Source organism: Neurospora tetraspora (genome assembly GCF_033439725.1).
Source record: "Neurospora tetraspora strain CBS 560.94 chromosome Unknown B0H65scaffold_1, whole genome shotgun sequence".
NCBI classification, from domain to species: Eukaryota; Fungi; Ascomycota; class Sordariomycetes; order Sordariales; family Sordariaceae; genus Neurospora; species Neurospora tetraspora.
The window spans coordinates 5,054,816-5,074,327 of NW_026944383.1; the positions used below are offsets into that span (position 1 = coordinate 5,054,816).

The 19,512-nt window shown below is 54.3% G+C and overlaps 6 protein-coding genes across 6 annotated transcripts; 1 reads left to right on the plus strand and 5 right to left on the minus strand.

Annotated features, from left to right (window-relative positions):
• Window positions 1–183: 183 nt before the first annotated feature.
• B0H65DRAFT_46488 (ribonucleases P/MRP protein subunit POP1-domain-containing protein) lies at window positions 184–3,505 on the minus strand. Its single transcript, XM_062826777.1, has one exon. The coding sequence runs from the start codon at window positions 3,411–3,413 to the stop codon at window positions 594–596; it is 2,820 nt and encodes a 939-aa protein (XP_062686770.1). The 5' UTR covers window positions 3,414–3,505; the 3' UTR covers window positions 184–593.
• A 925-nt stretch (window positions 3,506–4,430) lies between these two features.
• On the plus strand, window positions 4,431–7,458 carry B0H65DRAFT_46506 (N-terminal C2 in EEIG1 and EHBP1 proteins-domain-containing protein). The gene is made up of 3 exons (XM_062826788.1): window positions 4,431–4,706; window positions 4,771–4,794; window positions 4,851–7,458. The coding sequence occupies exons 1-3, from the start codon at window positions 4,671–4,673 to the stop codon at window positions 7,062–7,064; spliced, it is 2,274 nt and encodes a 757-aa protein (XP_062686771.1). The 5' UTR covers window positions 4,431–4,670; the 3' UTR covers window positions 7,065–7,458.
• On the minus strand, window positions 7,431–8,550 carry B0H65DRAFT_544649 (SH3 domain-containing protein; the record flags this gene model as incomplete). Its single annotated transcript, XM_062829309.1, has 2 exons — window positions 7,431–8,348; window positions 8,488–8,550. 2 exons carry the CDS (start codon window positions 8,548–8,550, stop codon window positions 7,431–7,433), a joined length of 981 nt encoding a protein of 326 aa, XP_062686772.1.
• A 419-nt stretch (window positions 8,551–8,969) lies between these two features.
• Window positions 8,970–10,846, minus strand: B0H65DRAFT_451858 (uncharacterized protein). Its single transcript, XM_062826078.1, has one exon. It carries the CDS (start codon window positions 10,756–10,758, stop codon window positions 9,463–9,465), a length of 1,296 nt encoding a protein of 431 aa, XP_062686773.1. The 5' UTR covers window positions 10,759–10,846; the 3' UTR covers window positions 8,970–9,462.
• Window positions 10,847–13,586: 2,740 nt separating this feature from the next.
• On the minus strand, window positions 13,587–16,438 carry B0H65DRAFT_46565 (uncharacterized protein). The gene is made up of 5 exons (XM_062826820.1): window positions 15,877–16,438; window positions 15,692–15,805; window positions 15,177–15,638; window positions 14,913–15,118; window positions 13,587–14,851 (listed from the first exon to the last, which is right to left on the minus strand). The coding sequence occupies exons 1-5, from the start codon at window positions 16,224–16,226 to the stop codon at window positions 13,683–13,685; spliced, it is 2,301 nt and encodes a 766-aa protein (XP_062686774.1). The 5' UTR covers window positions 16,227–16,438; the 3' UTR covers window positions 13,587–13,682.
• A 1,655-nt stretch (window positions 16,439–18,093) lies between these two features.
• On the minus strand, window positions 18,094–19,512 carry B0H65DRAFT_516217 (uncharacterized protein; the record flags this gene model as incomplete). The annotated part of the gene is made up of 1 exon (XM_062828663.1): window positions 18,094–19,512. The coding sequence occupies one exon, from the start codon at window positions 19,510–19,512 to the stop codon at window positions 18,094–18,096; it is 1,419 nt and encodes a 472-aa protein (XP_062686775.1).

Sequence of the window (19,512 nt, forward strand, 5' to 3'; positions counted from 1 at the left end):
AGGTAGAGAACTGCGTGATTGTCTACGTATGTAGGTAGGTAGGCGCTGTCAGGGTTTATTCGTACGAGTGTAGTCATTGCGGGGAGACTGGGAGACTAGATGGGCTTCAACTGTCTTGTTAAGTTTCGTACCGAGGAGTCCGCAATCGTTGAACTCAGCAACAGAGTCTCCTCTTGGAGATGATTGAGGGCGCAAGCTGTACAACTCCAAGCGGTCTAGCGTCCACCATCAAGCTTCCCAACTCTTGGCATCGGAAGCTTCCGACGACATGGACTTGGGTTGGACCTGCGTAGATACCACTGTGAGAAAAGCTCGTCGTCGACCGACATCTTCAAGCTAATTCCCCGAATCTTCGGGACTAGAGAAGCCGAGACAAGGCCCCAAGCAAGCGATAGGCTTTTCCCATAATCAACAAAATCTTTATCACTTTTCGCTCTTCTTTCTTCTTTTTCTGAGACCTCATCATCTCGGTGAATTTCCACGGCTTGCAGCCCGCCAAGTATCGATATCAGCAACCGCGTCCATTAACAGGTATCTCATACCGATGTCAGATCTCATATCATGTTATCATCTCATCTCATCTCACTTTGTCTTCACACCAGCTCCCACCTTGCCAGCCAGCCCACGCTCTCCCCGGCATTTCTCACAATGCAGAGCCTTCCCTCCTTGTTGTTGCCCGACTTGCACTCTTGAAGGGTATCAAACGCCTTCTCGGCGGAGATCGCCCCAACAGCCGTACCCTTGCCCTCACTAAGGCTGTACGCCCCTGCCGTCACGAACCCGATCAGGTCCTCCTCGCCGGGGCACAGCGGATGGCCGCCGCCGATATCTGTCTGATTAGCTGCCGAGGGCCTGGGGTAGGGCAATGGATCCCCGGATAGGAGAGACTTGGCCATTAATTGTTTTCGAGTACCCTGATCGACGCCGTGAGGGATATGTGGTGCTGCGTGTGTTGTGGTGGTTTTGGAACATCTGCTGCCGCTTTTCTGGCTAGGGAGTTTCTGAAGCCATTGGTCGCGGAGATCCGCAGGGAGAGAGCCTATGCCGGCTGCGACCGGATCTGTAGCGGGTACTTCCGCCTCCGACGACGGGACGGTCGTCGTTGCTGAAGGCCGAGATGGAAGACGATATATCCTGGCGCATGCGTTTGCAACGCCTCTGGTCACGAACGTGATGTTGACTGATATGATTGACCGTGGGGGAGGTCTGACCAAATTCGCCGAGGAGACAAGGGCGTTGAACTCCGTCTTCTTCATCTGCTCAACTGTCGCCAAAGACGGCAGAGTATCTTTGTGGGGCTTCCCCAACTTGGACGCGGCTTCAGCCTCTTCCCCAGGATCTACGTCCATTGCATTTGGATCGACATCCAGGGTGGACTGGTTCCCAGATGAGCTCGGCGAAGGGTCCTTGGGCAAACCGAACAGATGCTCAAAATCGCACGCTAGGCCATCTCCAATCTCGCCCTTTCGTCCAGCGCCGAGATCCAGCGAGGCCCATTCGATGCGTTTGCCCTTTGGACGCCGATCCCAAGCCTTCTTGCGTTGCGCGCGCTGCTCCATCTCCCAGACAACACCCGCATTCGTCCCCAGGAAGTCCCCAGGAAACCAGGCAGTCCCTTGTTCAAAGGCAATCTGCCGCTGCTCATTCAACCCTCCCAACCGAGGATTTCCTCCAGTGGACAGAGGGTAATGGACAATGCTATACCATATCGGCAAAATACATTTCCATGGTGCCAACAGTGTCCATGTCCCCTGCGCCTGACCACCAGCTGTCGGCCTAGAGGCGAACACGATGACTGGTATGGGAGGGTCCGCTGCCGTGACTTGAATTTCTTGCCCTGGAATATTGGCGCCCTTTCGGCGATTGATGGACTTTTGTGGTGGTAGACTGGAAGCCTTGAAGCGAACATCACGGTCGAAGAGCCCATATGGCTTCACCTGTTCCTCAACAGGCCATTGTGTCAGAGTATCAAGGAGAGCGGGATCGGAAACCTTGCTGGCGGTGTCCACCCGCTTGGGAGGATACGATAATCGGGGATCCTTGACTGAGAAGCCCAGTACTGCATCTTTAGGAAGAGAAGCGGGATTTGTTACCCCAACTAGAGAGGAGAAAACCTGCCCATGGCGCTCCTCGGTATGATATGGCTGGAGTACAGCGAGCAACGTCTCTGTGGAACCGGGTCCGGTAAGTTCGATGCTACCGATTTCGAAACGCAAGTCCTCGACGTGAACTTGCGGTGTCTGTAACTTTGCCAGTTTAACCAACTCGTCGAAGAGTTCAAGGAAACAAGATGGGTGTGTCCGGATCAAGATCTGTCGTTGAGTCTTCTTCTGCTCGGTAGTGTTTGACTCTGGCGCAGTGGTCTCGTCGGTCGGAGTAGGATTCCATATAATCGTAGCAGGCCCAACGTCCCTCCTGGAGCTCCCTTGCTGTCTGCTCACCATACCGCTCCATGTCCTCGTGCCATTTCTCCATTTTCTGCCGCGATTGCCCCATAAGCTCTCCTGGACCAGCCCCAGCGCCTTGAGAACCTGCTCAATGCCTCCGGCTGCTCCATATAGCCTGACTGTGCTCATGTAACTCGTATCCCAGAAAACGGTTCCCTTTTGTCCAGAAGCTCGGTGGGTCGGTCGATAACACTTTTGCGTCGGTGTCAAAGGGATGGCAAATCGCCACAGAGGCTTGGTTGGCTCGGTCATTGTCGCTCGTTTGGCATGCCATAGATGGGTAGGGAGCCAGGTTTTGTTGATCTGTCTCTTCTTGAACTTGGACTTTGGCTTGGGGGGCTCGTTCAGGGTATCACGCCGTATCTTGGGTCTCGGGGCTCTCGTCTGGATTGTAGTCTTTCCGGGCTCGTCCTTATTCTCTCCTTCAGCTTCCCTTTGCAACGCTCTTTTCCTCTTCTTTGCGGCCAGTTTCTCGAGTCGCTTTGCATTCTCGGCACGTATCCTGGCGCGTGTGGTCCGTGGTCGTCGTTTCCTCGCTTCGACGGTTGGTGTGTTGTCCTCCAGCATCTCTCTTTTCGCTCTGTCGCGCAGCCTCTTGGGGACTCTCTTGGCGTTGTGACTCGCTGTTCGGCGTCTCATCTCGCGCGGGACCTGCTGGAAAACTCTGGTGGCATTGGCGCTCTTGCATTTTCGCATGCTCGTCTCGAGGGCCTTGATCTCGAATTCGCGGGCATGGAGGAACTTTTGGAGGTCGAGCTTTCCATCGTCGAGGGCGGCGTCGGAAGGCTGGCTGCGAATGTTGCGGGCATCTTGGAACTTGACGCGCTTTTGTGGCCGGGCTGGAGGACGCGAGTCTTTGCCTTGTTGGTTCTGATTCTTGGTGCCGGTCGCTGCGGATGGCGCTTCCTTGCGTTTCTTGGAATCGGCCGCCTTGCCAGAGGCGGCTTGTTTCTTATTATTGTCCATGGCGACTATGGTTCCGTGGACATTGGCGTACGTGTCCGGCGGATGGAGGTGGTGTGGTGTAAGGTGTTGTACTTGGAGGAATTGGAGTGCGCTTCACAGTGTAACTGCATCACTGGCGCCGACAATGAATTTCTGAAAGCTCTTATCGGGCTTATCAGTCGATCGGCTAGTGGGTCCTAGCGGGGAGCTGTCCCCACTTGGGGTAATGTCCAAACTCAGGTCCCGTTCCTTGACGATTCCACGGCATCCTTGGCAGCGCTCTTGGCGGTCTCTTCAGTGGCTTGCTTGTCTGTAACACGGAATTTCGCCCCAACATGACAGCCCAGAAGCTCGGCATTCTTCAACATCCGGATCACCTATCTTGATGATAGTTCTTTAGGAGAGGTCGTGGTGAGTGGACAAAGTTCTCTAGAGTCGTGGATGGCGGAGTGAGGCAGCAAGGCGAATGCATGTCATCATTCTCATCACCCTCCCCGTTTGACATTTCATTAGTTCATTTTATTTAAGGGGCTGCCCGGACATCCATCATATCCGTGGTGCCGCGTATAACAAATGTTGGGCTAAGAAAGGATTTTGCAGATTTTGTCATGGAAGCATTACTAACCGGCAGTCCAAAGTTCTCATCACCCATACACACATCATTGTCTTGTTGTCTCTTGTTTTGGTTGATAAGGGGGTAATACGGAATACCTTACGTTACAACTGTGTTCGTCCGCGATACATGCCAAGCCCAACCCTGACACGCCTCAACGGCACAACTCCAGCTTTCCACTTCTCTCACTGAGAGTCCCGTTGCCGCTGTTGCGTTGGGATCTCGATATCACCGGCTTAATCCGGGGACGGGAAAGCTCACGTTGCGGCAGGGAACCTCGGCGCCCCTTGTGTCGGCCTTCAACCACGGGAACCTGGATCGGTCCGTTACAGTTACAGTCCTGAGACCACGTACCTGACTATAGAGACGACGGAAGTACCTGCTGAATCCGTCGCATGTAACCATGGCAGCCCTCAGTAAGCATGACTAGCCTCCTCCCTCTTGTCAGATTCAGTTATCATATCCCTTCCACTCCTTCACTTCCAACCAATATCTCCAACTCATCACTCCTTCACTCCAAAACCCGACTATGAACGTCCGTCCTGCTGTGCATGACGTTGCTGCATCTTGTCTACCGGCACTCCCGGCATTATGGAATGGACCTTTCCTCCATCGCTCTGATTCTGCCTTGAAATTCTCTATTATTCGTGTTCCTTTAAGCTGATATGGTTCACATTCCTTTAGTCGGCAAGGGTAAAAAGGTTCGTATTCATCCATTCCCCTCTCGTTACCTACAGGAACACAGTACTAATACCTTTGATCTAGCCCAAGTTCGAACTACACCTCAAGGCATGTCGTCCTCACCATGATCCTCACTTCAGGTCGTCGTCTAACTGGAGCCCTAGATCTATGACTTGAACAATGTACCACTTGTCTCAGGAGGGTCCCTCATAAAATGGCACTTGCCACACAGCATTCACTCGAGGGACCGCGGCACGACGCAGAAATGCCCCATTGCCAACCACCGAGTTGAGTACAACTACTCAAAGGTCATCCCTATCCGCATTGCTGTCGACCGTAGCAACAACCTCACGGAATGCCCGATCGAGTTTGAGGTTCTGCAGCTGTTCAACACCAATGGCACAGTGAACGGCAACGGTCCGGCTCCTGTCCGGGAAGAGAAAACCACCCTAGGTGTCGTCCGCCTCAACCTAGCCGAGTATGTCGAGGAGAGCGAATCCATCCTCCGGGATGGTCTTGGGGCCGGAATCAGTCCGTTTCTCGGTTCTCCGGGTGGTCCAGCAGCTGTCGATTTCCGGTTCGGACACAGCCGTAAACCCAGCTCACTAAATGCGGTAACACCAGCACCCAACAGCCCCCAGTATCTACGGCCTGATGCGGAAGAAAAGGAGCAGGAACGTCCCATGACGGCCATGACTACCAAGACCTTCGCCTCGACAGCCACGGTAACCCCGGCAGAGGACGTCCAAGACGGCGTGGTGCGTCGCTACCTGATGCAGGACAGCAAGATCAACTCGACCCTCAAGATGAGCATCCTGATGATCCAAGTCGAAGGAGAGCGCAACTTCATCGCCCCACCGCTCAAGACCGCTCCCGTTTTCGGCGGCATCGCCGGACTCATGGCAGGCGACGTGCTGGACCCCAACGCCGACGCCCACAACGCCGCCCGCAACCACCACCAAGCCGCGGCCGACCTGGCGCTGGGCCAGTTACCCAGTCTCAGCCACAAGTCGCGGGACGTGTTCGAGTTGCAGGACTGCTACCGTCGGGTTCTGGCTGCCAGCTGGGAATCGCAGCCGGGCGAGCTAACAGCCGATCAGTGCATCGAGGACATCTTCTCGGGCGGCGACGGGTTTCGGACGGACATGTCTTCAGCAGCGAACACCCCTTCCCCCATCTCGCGCGGTCGCGGGGGGTACAGCAACAACGCCAACAGCTTCGGAGGAGACCGGGACGGCGGATTACGTGCGGGAGGACACAGGAAGAAGCACAGTTTCGGAGGAGGAGGAGGACACGGACACCACTTCCGCTCCGCCTCGGGCCAGTACTACCGCGACCAGCGCGACAAGCTCGCGGCCGCCATCTCCATAGGACTGGGTGGCGTGCCGGTACCGGTGCCTACGACTCCCGGGGGACCGAACAACTCCAACACCTACCGCACCCCGAGCGCCGGTTCTTCCCGATCGCGCCACCTCCGCCGCCGCGACGAGCCCACCAGCGGCTCGGCCTCTGGAGACGAAGACAGCGGTAGCAACAGAGATAACACCCTCCGCCCACAGACCGCTGCCGCCCCAACAACATCATCAACAACCCAGACACAAGGAAGCATGGCGCGCATAAGACAGCACATCCGCCACCACAGCAGCGGAACGAGTAATGATAAGAGCAGTTTTCGAACCGTGATGGCTGAACAGCAAGACCAACAGGCCCAGGCCCCCGCCGAAGGAGGAAATGCCGCCGACAAAGATAAAGATAACTGGTACAACATCAACAACTACGGTTTCACCCGCGGAGCCGGAGCAGCAGACGAAGCCAATAACCTCAAAAACCTACTGAACAGCCTCAACAACAGCAATGGTTACAACAACCGCCCCGCCACCTCGGCTTCTACCATGAATGTCGATACAATCAACACCTCCCTAAACAACGGCCTCTCCCCCGCTTTTCGGGACCTGGGCAAGATGTTATCCTCCGCTGCTCCCGTTGTGCCTTCCACTGCCACTGCCCCAGCCGCCCACGGCCACGGCCACGGCCACGGCCACGGCTACTTGAACTCCCCTTATCAATTCCCCTATCATCAATTCCAGGACGCTGCTGCTTCCATGGGGGTGGTGATCACGGATGTTGGAGAGAATAACAGTTATGAGAGAATGGATTTCGGAGGAGGAAGACGGGATAGGAGTGATAGTCTGGCTAGTCTGGACACTTTAACGTTGGGTAGTGAGGCGGGAAGTGGAAGTGGAAGAAGTGGAAGTGGTAGGGGAGGAGGGGGAAGGTATGGTGGTGGTTATGGAGGAGGGTATAAAAAGGCGAGAGAGGTGGATGAGTTTGAAGTTAGGGAGGATTTGGTTGCTTGGACTATACCGGCTAGGGGGTAGTAGGTTTGGTTGTCAAGGGGAGAAGGGGGATGGAGAGTTGTGGACTCGAGGGTCGATGGTTGGTGGGATAGATAGCTGTTTCTTTTTATTTGTATCTTCTCTTCGTACTTTCCTTTGTAGCGTGGAGTTTGTAATAATAGATGGTTTTGGCTTTCTCATTGCCAAGTTTTGCGTCTCGTAGTTTTGACATATTGATAGCTTTGTTATATCACTAGGAGAATATGTACTAATCCTCCACCACCTACGCCTCACACATGAACAACATGATGACAGTAAAGCAAAATGGAACGCCCTGATAACCGCGACCCTTTCAACAGCAGGCCCGGACTAGCCACCTTCAACCATAACCGCCTTCCCATCCACCCCTTAAAAGATGGAATTAACCAAATTAGCGCCCATCGTAGCCCCCGCTCCAAACACCGCCGCATTTCCAAACTTCTTTCCAATACTCTTCCCATGTTTCTCAAACTTGTTCTCCTCCTTCTCTCCCTGCGGCGGCGCATTAGGATCATAGACCTGTCCCTGTGGTGCTCCTGGTGGGGGCGCCATATACCCTCCACCATACGTCGGCTGTCTATACCCAGGCCCACCAGCACCATACCCTCCCACACCGGGATATCCTCCAGATTTCTCGCTGTGTTGACCCTCCCATGCACCAGTACTCTGCACAGGCGCCGCCTCCACCTCCACATAACTCTTAGGAAAGATACCCTCCTGTTCAGTGCGCACGCACCGCCCCATCCACCAGTCGGCATTCATGTACTCGTAGACATGGATCTTGTCGCCTTTATCGAAGCTGCAGTCGCGCGCGTCCGAGGCGTCGTATTTGTACAGGGCTTTGCAGTGGGCTATGATGGGCTTGCTTGGTGGTGCCGCGGGCGCTGGTGTTGGTGGTTGGGAGCGGCCCGGCAAGGGGGGAGGGGGAGCGCTGCTGTTGCCGGTAGATTGGGAGTATGAAGGGGGTGCTGCGGCCGGAGCTGGAGCTGGAGCTGGGGAGGGGCTGCGGTTGTTTAGGGAGAGGTTGGAAAAGGCGTTGGCGGCTGTGGTGACGGCTGGAGGAGGGTTCTGTTGGAAGCGCGCGGCGATGGAGCTGACGCCGCCGCCGCCGCCGGTGGCATGAGGTTGGGCGGCAGCGGCGGGGGCGACGTGTGCGGGAGCAGCACGCGGAGCTGGGACCGGGGTGGAGGATGTGCTGGAGAGACTGGCTTCGGCGGGGAGGAGGGAGGTGATGCTGTCGAAGGCGTCGTCGGTTATGATGCCCTTCTCGAGAAGGGATTCTAGTTCCTGTTTTGGGGGGAGGCGGGGTGTTAGTGACCGAATAGAAGGTAAGGGAGACGAAGGACGTTCTGCCCGCCCTTCCGGCGATGAAGGGAAGGATGCCGAAGAGACACGAGTAATAGAAAGGTATGAACAATGCCCTTACATTCTTGATGAGACGCAGAGACCGGTTGGTCTCGATGATGCGCTGGCGGTCTACTGACACCATGGCTGTGGTTTGAGGTCTCTGGCGAGAGACGAGAGTCGGTTACTTCGTCGGTGTGAATGATGCTGCTCTCCGGGCAAGCAAACAATCGAACAGTTTCTTTGCCGCAGGTATAATAGACTTTGTTGTAAGTCGAATCGAGATGGGCAGGCAGGTTCGGAAATTGTACGATGGAGTCGGTTGTAATAAGTCAGATAAGGATGGATCGATGATAAAGGTGGACGACGGGACGGGAGGATGAAAGTGGAAGATGACGGGAGGGAGTGGCGCAGACCGACAACCACAGCTGACGCAACAGGCGGGAAAGACCACCTGCATGGCGGGGGGCAGTGCTGTTGGGGGCAACTCGGCACCACTAAAACCGCTCCCAGAACCCCGCCAATCCGCCAAGTTTGTCTGCTGCCCGTGGACTCCCGTCGGTACGCAAGAGTTGTCCGGCGATCCGTCCACCACCGCAGATCACGAACCGCCTTGTAAACATCACCAGACTAAGTCTAGATTTCGTCGGCGAAGCTTTTGTTAAAGAAGATCATTACTTTAATCGGCTGTCTATTGAGGGAAGCCATTGATAGCAAGTTCCTTTTTGTCTCAGATTGATCAACCTTCGAGTCTATCTAATCGTACAGTTTGCGCTCTGGCTACATCCATCCATTTGCTAGGGTTAGGGTCATGAAAAGGGGTGTTCCTCGTCGACGTCGACGTCGACGTTCACGCCATCAACAACTCCAAGATCAGAAAAGATCCCAGATAAAACCTAGGTCTAGTCCCTTGATTCCCATACATGTAAACTCCATCATTTGGCTGACATCCTTCATTTTTACTGACCGAAATCTCGTCCATTGAGCAAGTGTTCAAGCAAATAATCTTCCTCCTCCAACACAATCATTCTCCTCAAGAGTCCTCATCCTAGGACGTTTAAGGATGTCTCCCCAACTCTCTCATCAACTCCCTTAAAGCCGGCACAGCCATCCTGACATCCGGCAGAATCTCCTCCAAGTTGCTGAAAGCCGTGCAATGCTCCTCCAGCTTCTTCAACACTCTCGCATCTGACCGATCCCAGTCCTCTGGGCTCAGCTGCTTGGCCGTGTTGGCAATGATCGTCCGCCACCCGTTAGGGATGAAGGAGAGGTGTTTGTCAATCAGCTCATTAGCCGACTTGGTTCGGCGGCTCGGTTGGAAGCGGGAAGGGATTGACTGGGAGGAGAGGTCGATGTCGTTGTCGTTGGGAATGCTTTGAATGGAGCTCGAGGAGGTGGAGCGGCGGTGGGTTGAGCGTGACTTGGACTTGGTCACGGATTGTGAATCGTCGCGGACGCGGAAGCTCGCGTCGAGACTGGGACGGGGACTGCGGCTGCGAGATGTCGTTGTTGCTCCCGTACCTTGAGAATGTCTTCCTGGACGGAGAGAAAACTGGGAGGTAGAGCCTCTCTTCGCGGAGGCTGTCGATTCCGAGCAGTTTTCATCGTCGCTATCGGATGCCAGAAGGATAATACCATTACTGTGTGCGCGAAATTTCGGATAGGGAATCGTAGGCTCGGAGTCGGCGATGTGTGTATTTCGAAGACTGGCCACACTCTGTTGTCCTCTGTTAGCTGGTCGAGTGGTCAAGTCCAAGCCGCTTACCACCGAGCCCGGGGTTCCAGTTTGACCGAGTCCCTTTGTGCTGGGAGCATTTGTGTTCTTGTCGACCTGAGAACTGAACGGCACCAGCGCGGAGGACGTGTAATTCTGCACGTTCTCCTCCCGAGAAGTCGGCCCCCTCATGCTCATCGGACTCAACTCAAACGCTTCCAAAGCAGCCCAATCTTCAGTTGTCGGCTGACTATCCTTCCGTATGTGTCCACGGCTTCTCGTCTTTGTGATGGTGCCGTTGTTTTGGTTGATGCTGTCGAAGGCGTCTGCAGTGAACCTCTCCTCAACACTTTCTCGGGCACGCCCCTTCTTCAACTCCTCGATTTCAGTCTGCATCTTGCGAATCACCCCCCACAGCTCCTCTCTCATCTTCTCCTCAGCCTGCTGTCTCTTCAAGTTCTCCTCCCTCATCTTCGCCAGTTCTTCCTCAATACACAGGCACTTTGTCTGGAACGGCTCGATCGAATCGCGGTAGATAAGATCTACTCGATGAGCAACCGCTTTGTACTGAGTATCAGCAAGATCCTTGATCTTTTGCTCGACCTTGGCCTTGACCTCCCGGGTAATTTTTTGATCCATACTGACAGTCAAGTCAGCATTTAAGTGCGATGGGGTGAGCGCTGGAGACGGGGGTTGAGCTGAAAGGCTCCTGTTTGCTAAATCACGAAGATGTCCCGGAACAGGATCCAGCCTGCGCGGTGTGGCCGAGGCCGAGGCGGCGTCAGCGGCAGACTCGCTGGAGTTGGCGAGGACCGGGAACATTTCCTGAAAGCGGGTATGAAGGCCAAGTAGGTCTCGTGAGAAGCCCTCGAGGTCGTGTCGTAGGAGCGACTCGGGGTTTTTGACTGGGTTGGTGGCTGGTGTTCGCGACATCATGAGTGAGCATGCGCGTGGCGGTTGTTGAAGTAAACTCTTGTCGCTGGAACTTGTCCTTGGAGATGCCTCGTGGCTTGAATACAAGCGTACTGCCTTGAGGGTCAGCTTTCTTCGATACAATATTGAAGATCAAGAACGCGTGGTTTGGAGTTCATACCTCAATAATGTGAAATAAGGTTGATCTGATGAGCAGGTGAGAGGCGCGGAGCGACTTTGAGATATGCAGCTGGTGGAGTAAGAGGGTGTGAGCTGGAACGGTGAAGGGGAGTCAAGCAGGATATTATTGAGAAGCTCGTTGCCAGCGTTGCTTATCGAGTGTGGTAACCCGCTGTTGAAAACAACCTAGGTAGACAGGTTGGTGATGGATGAGGAAATAAGGAGAAAATGGGAGGTGGGGTTGGGGAGGAGTAACTCAGAGCAGATACTTCTCGAAAAGAGAAGGCGCGACCTGGCAAGCGAGACTTGGGGGCAAAAAAAGCCGAGTAAACACGTAGGAGGTGATATCAAAGTGACAAAGGCAGGATCATGAGAACAACAGCGGCCGCCTTCAACGAGGCCGGCCCGTACCTATCTCGCAACTGAGCAAGCGCGTAACAAAAAAGCGATCAGAAGAACAAAAGTGCAAAAAAAAAAAAAAAAAAAAATGTGGACTTACAGCTACCGGGTTCGAACGCGCAGCGTCCACGAGAGCCGGGGGAAGGAAGGGAAGGGGAGGGCGGGGGGCCGTTCAACCGTGCCCGCCACTGCGCCATCCTACCAGCTTGCCACGGAAATATTGACACGGGAAGTAATACATATACCTTACTACAAGGGCTAGATTACGGGCTACCTGTATGTCCTTTGGGCCACAGGCCCAGGCACCAGGCCCAGTTGAACCTAGAGTTGGGATGGAAGACTTGACGGGGCGGGAGGGAAGCATGAAGTGGAAGGTGCCAAACACAGGGTGACATAAAGCATGGCAGCAGCAATGTTATCCTCCAAAAAGACAATCTGATTTCTCATCCACATAAACCACTACTACATGCTCGAGCAACCGGAAACTGAACTCGTAGCAATTAGCATACAAATAGTTCCAAGGCCGAAGAATAACAAATAGCCACAAAAACAAAACGCGTCGTCCCTCGTATAATATCCAAAGTTCACCATATTCATCCTCTCCTTAAACTCGACACCAATTCAAGGTCCATCCCCAACGACGCCCGATTACAGTATCAGGCTCCGTTGAGAAGCCAAGCAGGCACATCATTGGGGTCGACGACAGGAATAGCGCCCTCCTCATCGGGAACATCGATAATGGCAGCACCAACGCCGTCACCTCCCAAGTCGACTGCAGCATCGAGATTAATGATCGGGTCACCCCCCAAGTCGACTCCAGCATCGACATTAATGGTCGGGTCACCCCCCAAGTCGACTCCAGCATCGACATTAATGGCCGGGTCTTCTGGTATAGCATCGATACCAACTTGACCATCGACATTAATGTCGATAGCAGGTACCTGGGGCGACTCAGGAGCCTCAGGCCCTTCAACCGTCGGAATCTCAGGAGCCTCAGGCCCTTCAACCGTCGGGATATCCACATCCTCAACATTGACCTCGAGATCATCCGTGTCAATAGACGGGATCTCAGGGAAATCCAGACCGTCCACGTCAATATCGGGGATGTCGAGGTCACCGACGTCAAGATCAATGTCACCGAGCGACTCGATAAGAGCATCGAGAGCGGCAAGTTCCGCGTCAATATCATCGTAGCCGGCATCCTCCTCAGGAGAGCCAGCCGGGGCTTCTTCACCATCAGTTGGAGGAGTGGGAGGATCGGTGGGACTAGGGGCACTGGCGCTGTACGTGGTGTGGTGATTGCTTGAGCTGATACGCAGGCTGAAAGTGTCATTCCTAGAAGAACTGTAGTTGATCACTCCTGGGATGCTCAACTCTCTGGCCCCCTGGCTGTTCCAGAAGATGTCGAGGGTCGAGTCCTGGAGGAGACTGTCAAGCTGCGACTGCGTAAGGCCAACCTCTCCCGAGATGGGGATCTCAAACTGCTCGGTGCTGTGGGACAGAGAGTCGGAGCTTTGGTCAAGCAGAGCCTGAAGGTGTCGCTGTGGCTGTCGCTCATGTCAAGAACTCCAGGAATGTTGAGCACACGCTCACCTTCGCTGGTCCACTCGAGCTCAATGTTGGTGGATTCGAGAAGATGGTTCAGTTGCTCCTGGGTAAGAACAATCGAGCCTGCCACAGGAATCACAACGGCGGGCGGCGGGCTCGGGGGGGCAGGATGGGGAGGGTGACCACCGGGACCGCCAGGGCCGCCAGGGAAGCCGGGTGCTTGAGGGGAACCAGTTTCCTGGGGGGCGCCGGCACCATAGCCTTCAGAGCAAGGGAGCAAAGTGGTCTCGCCAACATACCAGTAGCCAATGATGGGGATGCAGCGACCAGCATCCGGGGGCGGAGTAGGCGCGAAGATGTTAGCCGGAAGGGCGAGTGTCGCAATATCGCACACCTCCGCAGGGCCGTTTCCCGGAGGGAGCACACCGGTTGGGTGGGGGCCAATGTGGGCAACGTCCCTCGCTCGAAGGCGTCGAGTAGGTGCAGCAGTCATACGTGGCTGGGGACTGCTGCTAGTAGTCTTCTTAGGGAAGATGCTTCCAATCCCGTTGATTGAGTCGAAAATAGAGTTGAGGATGCCAGCAAAGTCCTTTGCCATTGATCACACCAGGACCGGATCCATCAGCAGCGGTGGTAAGCGCATCAGTAATGGCACCTGCAAGAGTGATCAGCGAGTCGGTATCAACAGGGCCAGGGACGGCGATATCGCTGGGGAGTGTGTTCAGGGCTGCAAGAACGGTGTTGGCTAGGCCGGCCAGCTCATCCAAGTTGACGGTCATCGGGGGTGTGGCCGGATCGGGGGCGCGAATGTTTCCAGGAATCAGGCTACCGAGATCCAGTCCACCGAGAACATTCTGAAGACCCGGAACAGAGCTCAACAAACCGCCGAGGTTGAGATTGCTGAGCATATCAACGATGAAGGCATTTGAACCGATGGCAGCGCTGGCGGGGTTGGCTTGTGCAGCAGAAACCATATCGTCCATAGGATCGCTGGTAAGGGTCTCGAGATCCTGGATTTCATCATTGCTTGTAGCGACAGCACGAGTGGAGCCAGCTGGCCTGTGGTTGAAGAATGGGATGTTGTTGAACAGGTTGTCAATGTTCATGCCGAAAACCTTGTCGAAGGAGCTGAAGACATACTGTAAAGCTTGACCAAAGACCTTGTCAGTAATGGCGTCGAGATCGGTGGCGGGAGGGGTTGTTGGTGTGGTGCCAGTGCCAGAACCACTACCACTACCGGAGCCGCTGCTGGTGCTGGTGCTGCTGGTGCTGGTGCTGGTGCTGGTGCTGGTGCTGGTGCTGGTGCTGGTGCTGGTGCTGCTGCTGCTGCTGCCACTGCCGGAGCCAGAACCGCTGCCGGAGCCTGAACCGCTGCCAGTCAATCTCCCGCCCCGGTTATCCGAGGAGCCTGAAACAGGGGAAGATACTGCTACTTGTGCCTTGAGGTAGCACGGTGCGCCAATGGGGGTGTTTCCGGCAGGGCCATGCTGATAGATAAACCCAACACAGCCGGCGGTGGTGGAGCAAGCCGCAGCACATTGAGCGTAGCTGTCAACATAACGTGTGTCTAGGTCGCCACCGGGATATTCGATACCACACTCGACAAGGAAAGTTTGGTTTTGGGCAGTGAGAATGGAGTCCCCATTGTTATCCGGGCAATTGATTGGAGCTTCCTCGATTTCTGGACCTTGGCCTAATTTACAAACCGTTAGATACGAATCATGATGATCGGAGGGAAGGCGTGAATGTCTTACGAGGTGAACAAGTGTACGTCGGAAATCCGGTACCAAGTTTCGCCCGGCGTTCCGAGAACACGCCGTTCGGGTTGTTCAGAGAATAGATAACCGGGCTATTTTGACCGCCACAAGCTTTAGTAGCATCACTTTTGCAAGGGACTCTGCAAGTTCCCATATTATCAAGATTACCGGGGGCGATAAAAGAGGTTGAGCAGTAACAGTCCCTGGTAGAATGTCGAGTTAGTATCTATCTGTCAGATGAGTTTAAAGGGCACTACTCACTGGCCGTTAACCATGCCAAAGTAGTTGAAGCTACTGTTCAAACCGCATTGTCGTGCACACTCATCGAGTGTGCCAGGGGTAATGTTTTGAATGATTCGGCCAGAATCTGAGGCTCCGCCCTGTGAGGGGAGGCTGAGGACCTGTGCAGGATAATTACCGTAGCACCCATATAAGTACCAGGTGTTATTCGCACCCGTGTTAATAGTCAAGGGGCGTGTGAGTGATGGTGTTGAGGTAATGACATTACTCGAATTTAATAACGAGAGCGCGGTGGTAAGGTTCTTGGGGGGGCCCAGAAGGCTGGACGGTGGGTCGTAGCAATTTTGAACTGCCTGCTCGGGCGATAGCTTGAACCCCGGCGTCTTGGGGACGTAGCATCCTTGAAGTTCAGAACTAACGTAGACGGGATAGTGCAAGTTCCTTCCACAGCACTTTTGGGTCTTTGGGTCACAGTTTCCATTCCTGTTGGGAAGCGTTAGACCATGTGCAAGAAAGTATGGGTATCTTGAACTTACAAATCATCGAATGTGCAATCGGCGTTGCAGTCTCCTGGGTTCTGAAGAGTCGATGGAACAACGCGATAGTTGCCGGAGTTGAAGTTTGTACCACACTGGCATCGGATCTGTGTACTGTGCACATTGAGTCAGTCAGTATGAGTTTTCCTGCCTCTTCAAGAGGCATCAGGCTGAGCTTGACTTACCCTTCTCTGGCACCGAAGACAAGAGGATAACCCAAGCCGGCACAGGTTTCGAAACAAGCCTCGATGTCAGCAACGAGTGGCCTGGCCCTGTCATCGTTTTGTGTGTTGAATCCGCCAGAGAAGTAACAGCCGAGGTGCTTGTAGGTCGCACTCAAGTTGACGTTACGAGGAACGACTGGCACCAGCGCCGGTGCGGCAAAGGAAGGATCAAGGTACACCTGGGCGTTGAGGCCACCGCCGCAGGTCTGAGAGCTGTCGCCACTGCACTGAACATTGCAAGCCGTAGGGTCCACGTTCAAGACAGCAGTAGCCGGGAGCTGCAGGCCGCAGTTACAGTTATTGTCCCTCATGGCCGAATACTTGTAACCGTAAGCTCTGCAGGTGCGAGCACAGTCAAGAGGAGTCTGCGTAGAGTCCCAATGGGAGCCGGGGTCCCATCCGTTGAAACTTAAGGAGGGGTCATCGGGATCATTGTAGGGCTGCGGGCTGAAGCGAAAGAAGGTGTTGCCGGCAGTGTCGAGGAAGTTGGCGTAACAGCCGAGAGAGACAAAGTTATCGGCACCACACTTGGCTATGGTATCATTATAGGTTCCGAAGTAAGCCTGTCCGTTGACAAGCCCCAAGAGGCCGGCCGCAGCTACGGCAAGCCGGCCAGGGCTCGATTGCCAGCCCATGATGACGAGAGGTGACCTTGCAAAGGGTAGCGTACCCGGGTGGTCTTGTTCAAAGACAAACGAATAGAAAAGGGAACGAAAGACGTTGGCTCATAGGACCAACACAAGAAGGAATCGGGAAAGAAGCATAAAAGAGCGACTGAGGATAAAAGAAGAAAGAAGATGGTCTGAAAGCAGGCGACGGCCTAGGTCGGTATTTGAAGATGTTGATAACAGGAGCAAAAAAACATGGTCCAAATACCTCCAGCCATCATCGCGTAGGCGTCCTTGACGCGTGGGCTATCCAGAAGCAAGGCATTTTTTCCTTGCTTCTGGCTGGAATGCTCGTGATGGGAAAGAAAGGTGGTGAGATGAAGATTCGAGACAGTCTTGGTGTTGACATTTCTGGCGGAGGGCGACTGGCCGTAGAGGATGCTCGGCTTTGGGGAGATCGTTGGGACCTGCCGTGTGTGCACTGAGCACTCGCTGAGCACCTCCGTGGCCGATATTGAGGATTGAGCCTTCATGTCTTCAAATGTCCCTCCAAATTCTTCCCTGAATGCCCGACTGGCATTTCCAGGGGGCGGATATCGATCGCCAGGAGATTGCCTCGAGTGAGGGAGTGACTTGCAAGGGAGGATAGTCTTGGGATGCAGTGTGGCAGGAATTGTACTTATGGAATGCCTACCTGGTTTCGCGTGTGTGAAGATGCATGTAAACATGGCTGAAGCTCCATATCTATTAGTCTTGTCCTGATGGACTTTGAAGATGTTGACATTGCACTGATTCAGTATGCTGCGCATATTGCCAAGCCTGTGCTGGTCGAACTCGACCGTTCCGAAAAAAGAATAGGATTGGGAAGACATCATCATTGTGAATGCGGAGTGGCTGCGGTGTTTTAGCCAGTCCTGTGGTTCAAGTCGGATTCCAACATTCGTCGATGGATTGTTGAAGTTGAGAGCTAGCTGGGATTGAGTGGAATACCAACATCGTTGTCATGGCGTGGTGCCTGCCGGAGACGTACCTGCACTCCTGCAGCCTACGTTGACCTGGGGTTAGGGTTGGAGCCGTCGATTTCAAAAGATTAATACATGCACAACTCCCGTCGTTTGCTCCTCCACCAACCAATGCGCCTGCCATCTCTCTATCAACATTGCGTTCCAACTGCTTCACTCCTTCCTAACGCCCAAGCTCTTTCTACCCACATGCTATTATCCCGGAATGTACTTAATGCGTCATTTGTCCATGAAATACAATCCACTGAACCACCATGCAAACATGAAGTTTCCATTAGACCTGCTCGACACCCGAGAACCTCGTCGCTTCCCATGCCAACAGAGACATCACCGATCATGGAGAATATGGTAATAACAACTTGAGCACGACAGTGTTTCTTGAAAGAGATAACTCTGTGTTAACTACTTATGCTATGTCATCGGTCTCTGTCCTATGTACAGTAGTAAGAGCTCCTCTGTATAGCACAAAGCTTCCGCTTCCCTGTGGAGCATGACACGACCTGATGTACAATACCGTGTTCACTCAGTCGCCCTTAAGATCCAAAGAGTCACTTTGTTCCTTCCCATTCCAGAGTGGCATCTCCTTCCTCAATACTCTCATAAGGAATGTCGTTCACCCGCTTCTCCATCTGCTCCTCCTCGTCACCATCTTCACCACCCCTACTAACCTCCTTGGAACTTCCAGCCTTCGCTCCAGAAGTACGAGGATTGCCCTCAGGCTCAGCATCATCCCTACAATAGAACAGATCGTACTCATGACCCGGTTCACCCAGTTTCCACCCGTCAGTCAAGTACCTCGTTCCACTTCCCCTCTTATTCATCGTTGACACCTCGGACACAACGATGCCGTCCGCCCCTCGTACCATGTCAGCAATCCGCTGCACATCGTATGTCCTAACCAGGTCCTGCTCTTTCGGATTGCTCGAATTGCGCAGTCGCACCACAGCAAAAATGGAATATCCCTGTCTGACGGCTCTTCCTTGCTTATCATGGCGCGCCCATTCTGCCAGAGAGGTTGAAGTGTCAATCTTGCGGCCGCCGATGGTGATGTGTCTGAGGTCGTCAAATCCTGGGTTCTGGTCGTAGGGACTGGCACTCCCGTCAGGCGAAGAAGAACGGCGAGTGTCCGCGGCGGGTACGTATCTGACCCGCAACACTTTGGGAAAGTTTGGCTGATAGAGCAACCACTGCCCATCTGGACGCTGGCGGGGAAGAACCATGGACGTCAAAAAGGCGCCGAGACCAGCAAACTGTTTGCGCTCGAGCGCCCAGTCGAAGTGAAGGAGGGAGTAATGTGCGTTCATACGGGTCGGGATTTTCTTGCGACCGGCCGTCCACGGTCCAGCTTCGGCGGGGGCGCATCCGACGATAGGGCAGTAGTAGAGGAAGGAGGGGTGGCTCCACAGAGCGTCATTGGCGAGGTCGCTGGACATGATGTAGGAGAAGGAAATTGGTCCGTCGTCATGCCGGTGGTTGGGGAAGCTGGAGAGAAGTAGCTCGGCCATGTCGAACACCGTCTTGTCGTAGGCCGCCGATGATGATACGCTCCCGGTGTTGCTAGTCTTTCCCTTTTCCCGAAGGATGCCGGGGGTGTCGACCCAAGATACTGCGAGGAGGGGAAACTGCTCCTCGTTGTCGTAGAGGAATAATCGGAGATGCGACTGCTCGCGATCCTCGTCTGTCTCGCGCTCTGACTCCCAGTCCTCGTCATCCTCCAGCGCCTCAAGACTTGACTTCGTTGTCGCAGGAGTCGCCAACACGTTGCCGTAGATCATGCGCATTACGATCATGGCGACGTTGAAGCCGCTCATGTCTTTTTCGGGGTGCGACAAGGGCTCAAACCAGGCCTGGTTCGTGAGCGACTTCTTAATAGCTGTGATATCATCGGCCTGGTCGAGCCGGAAATCGATCCAGCTCAGGTCGTTGTAGGACTCGTCGACAATGGTACCGGGGGATGACACGGACAT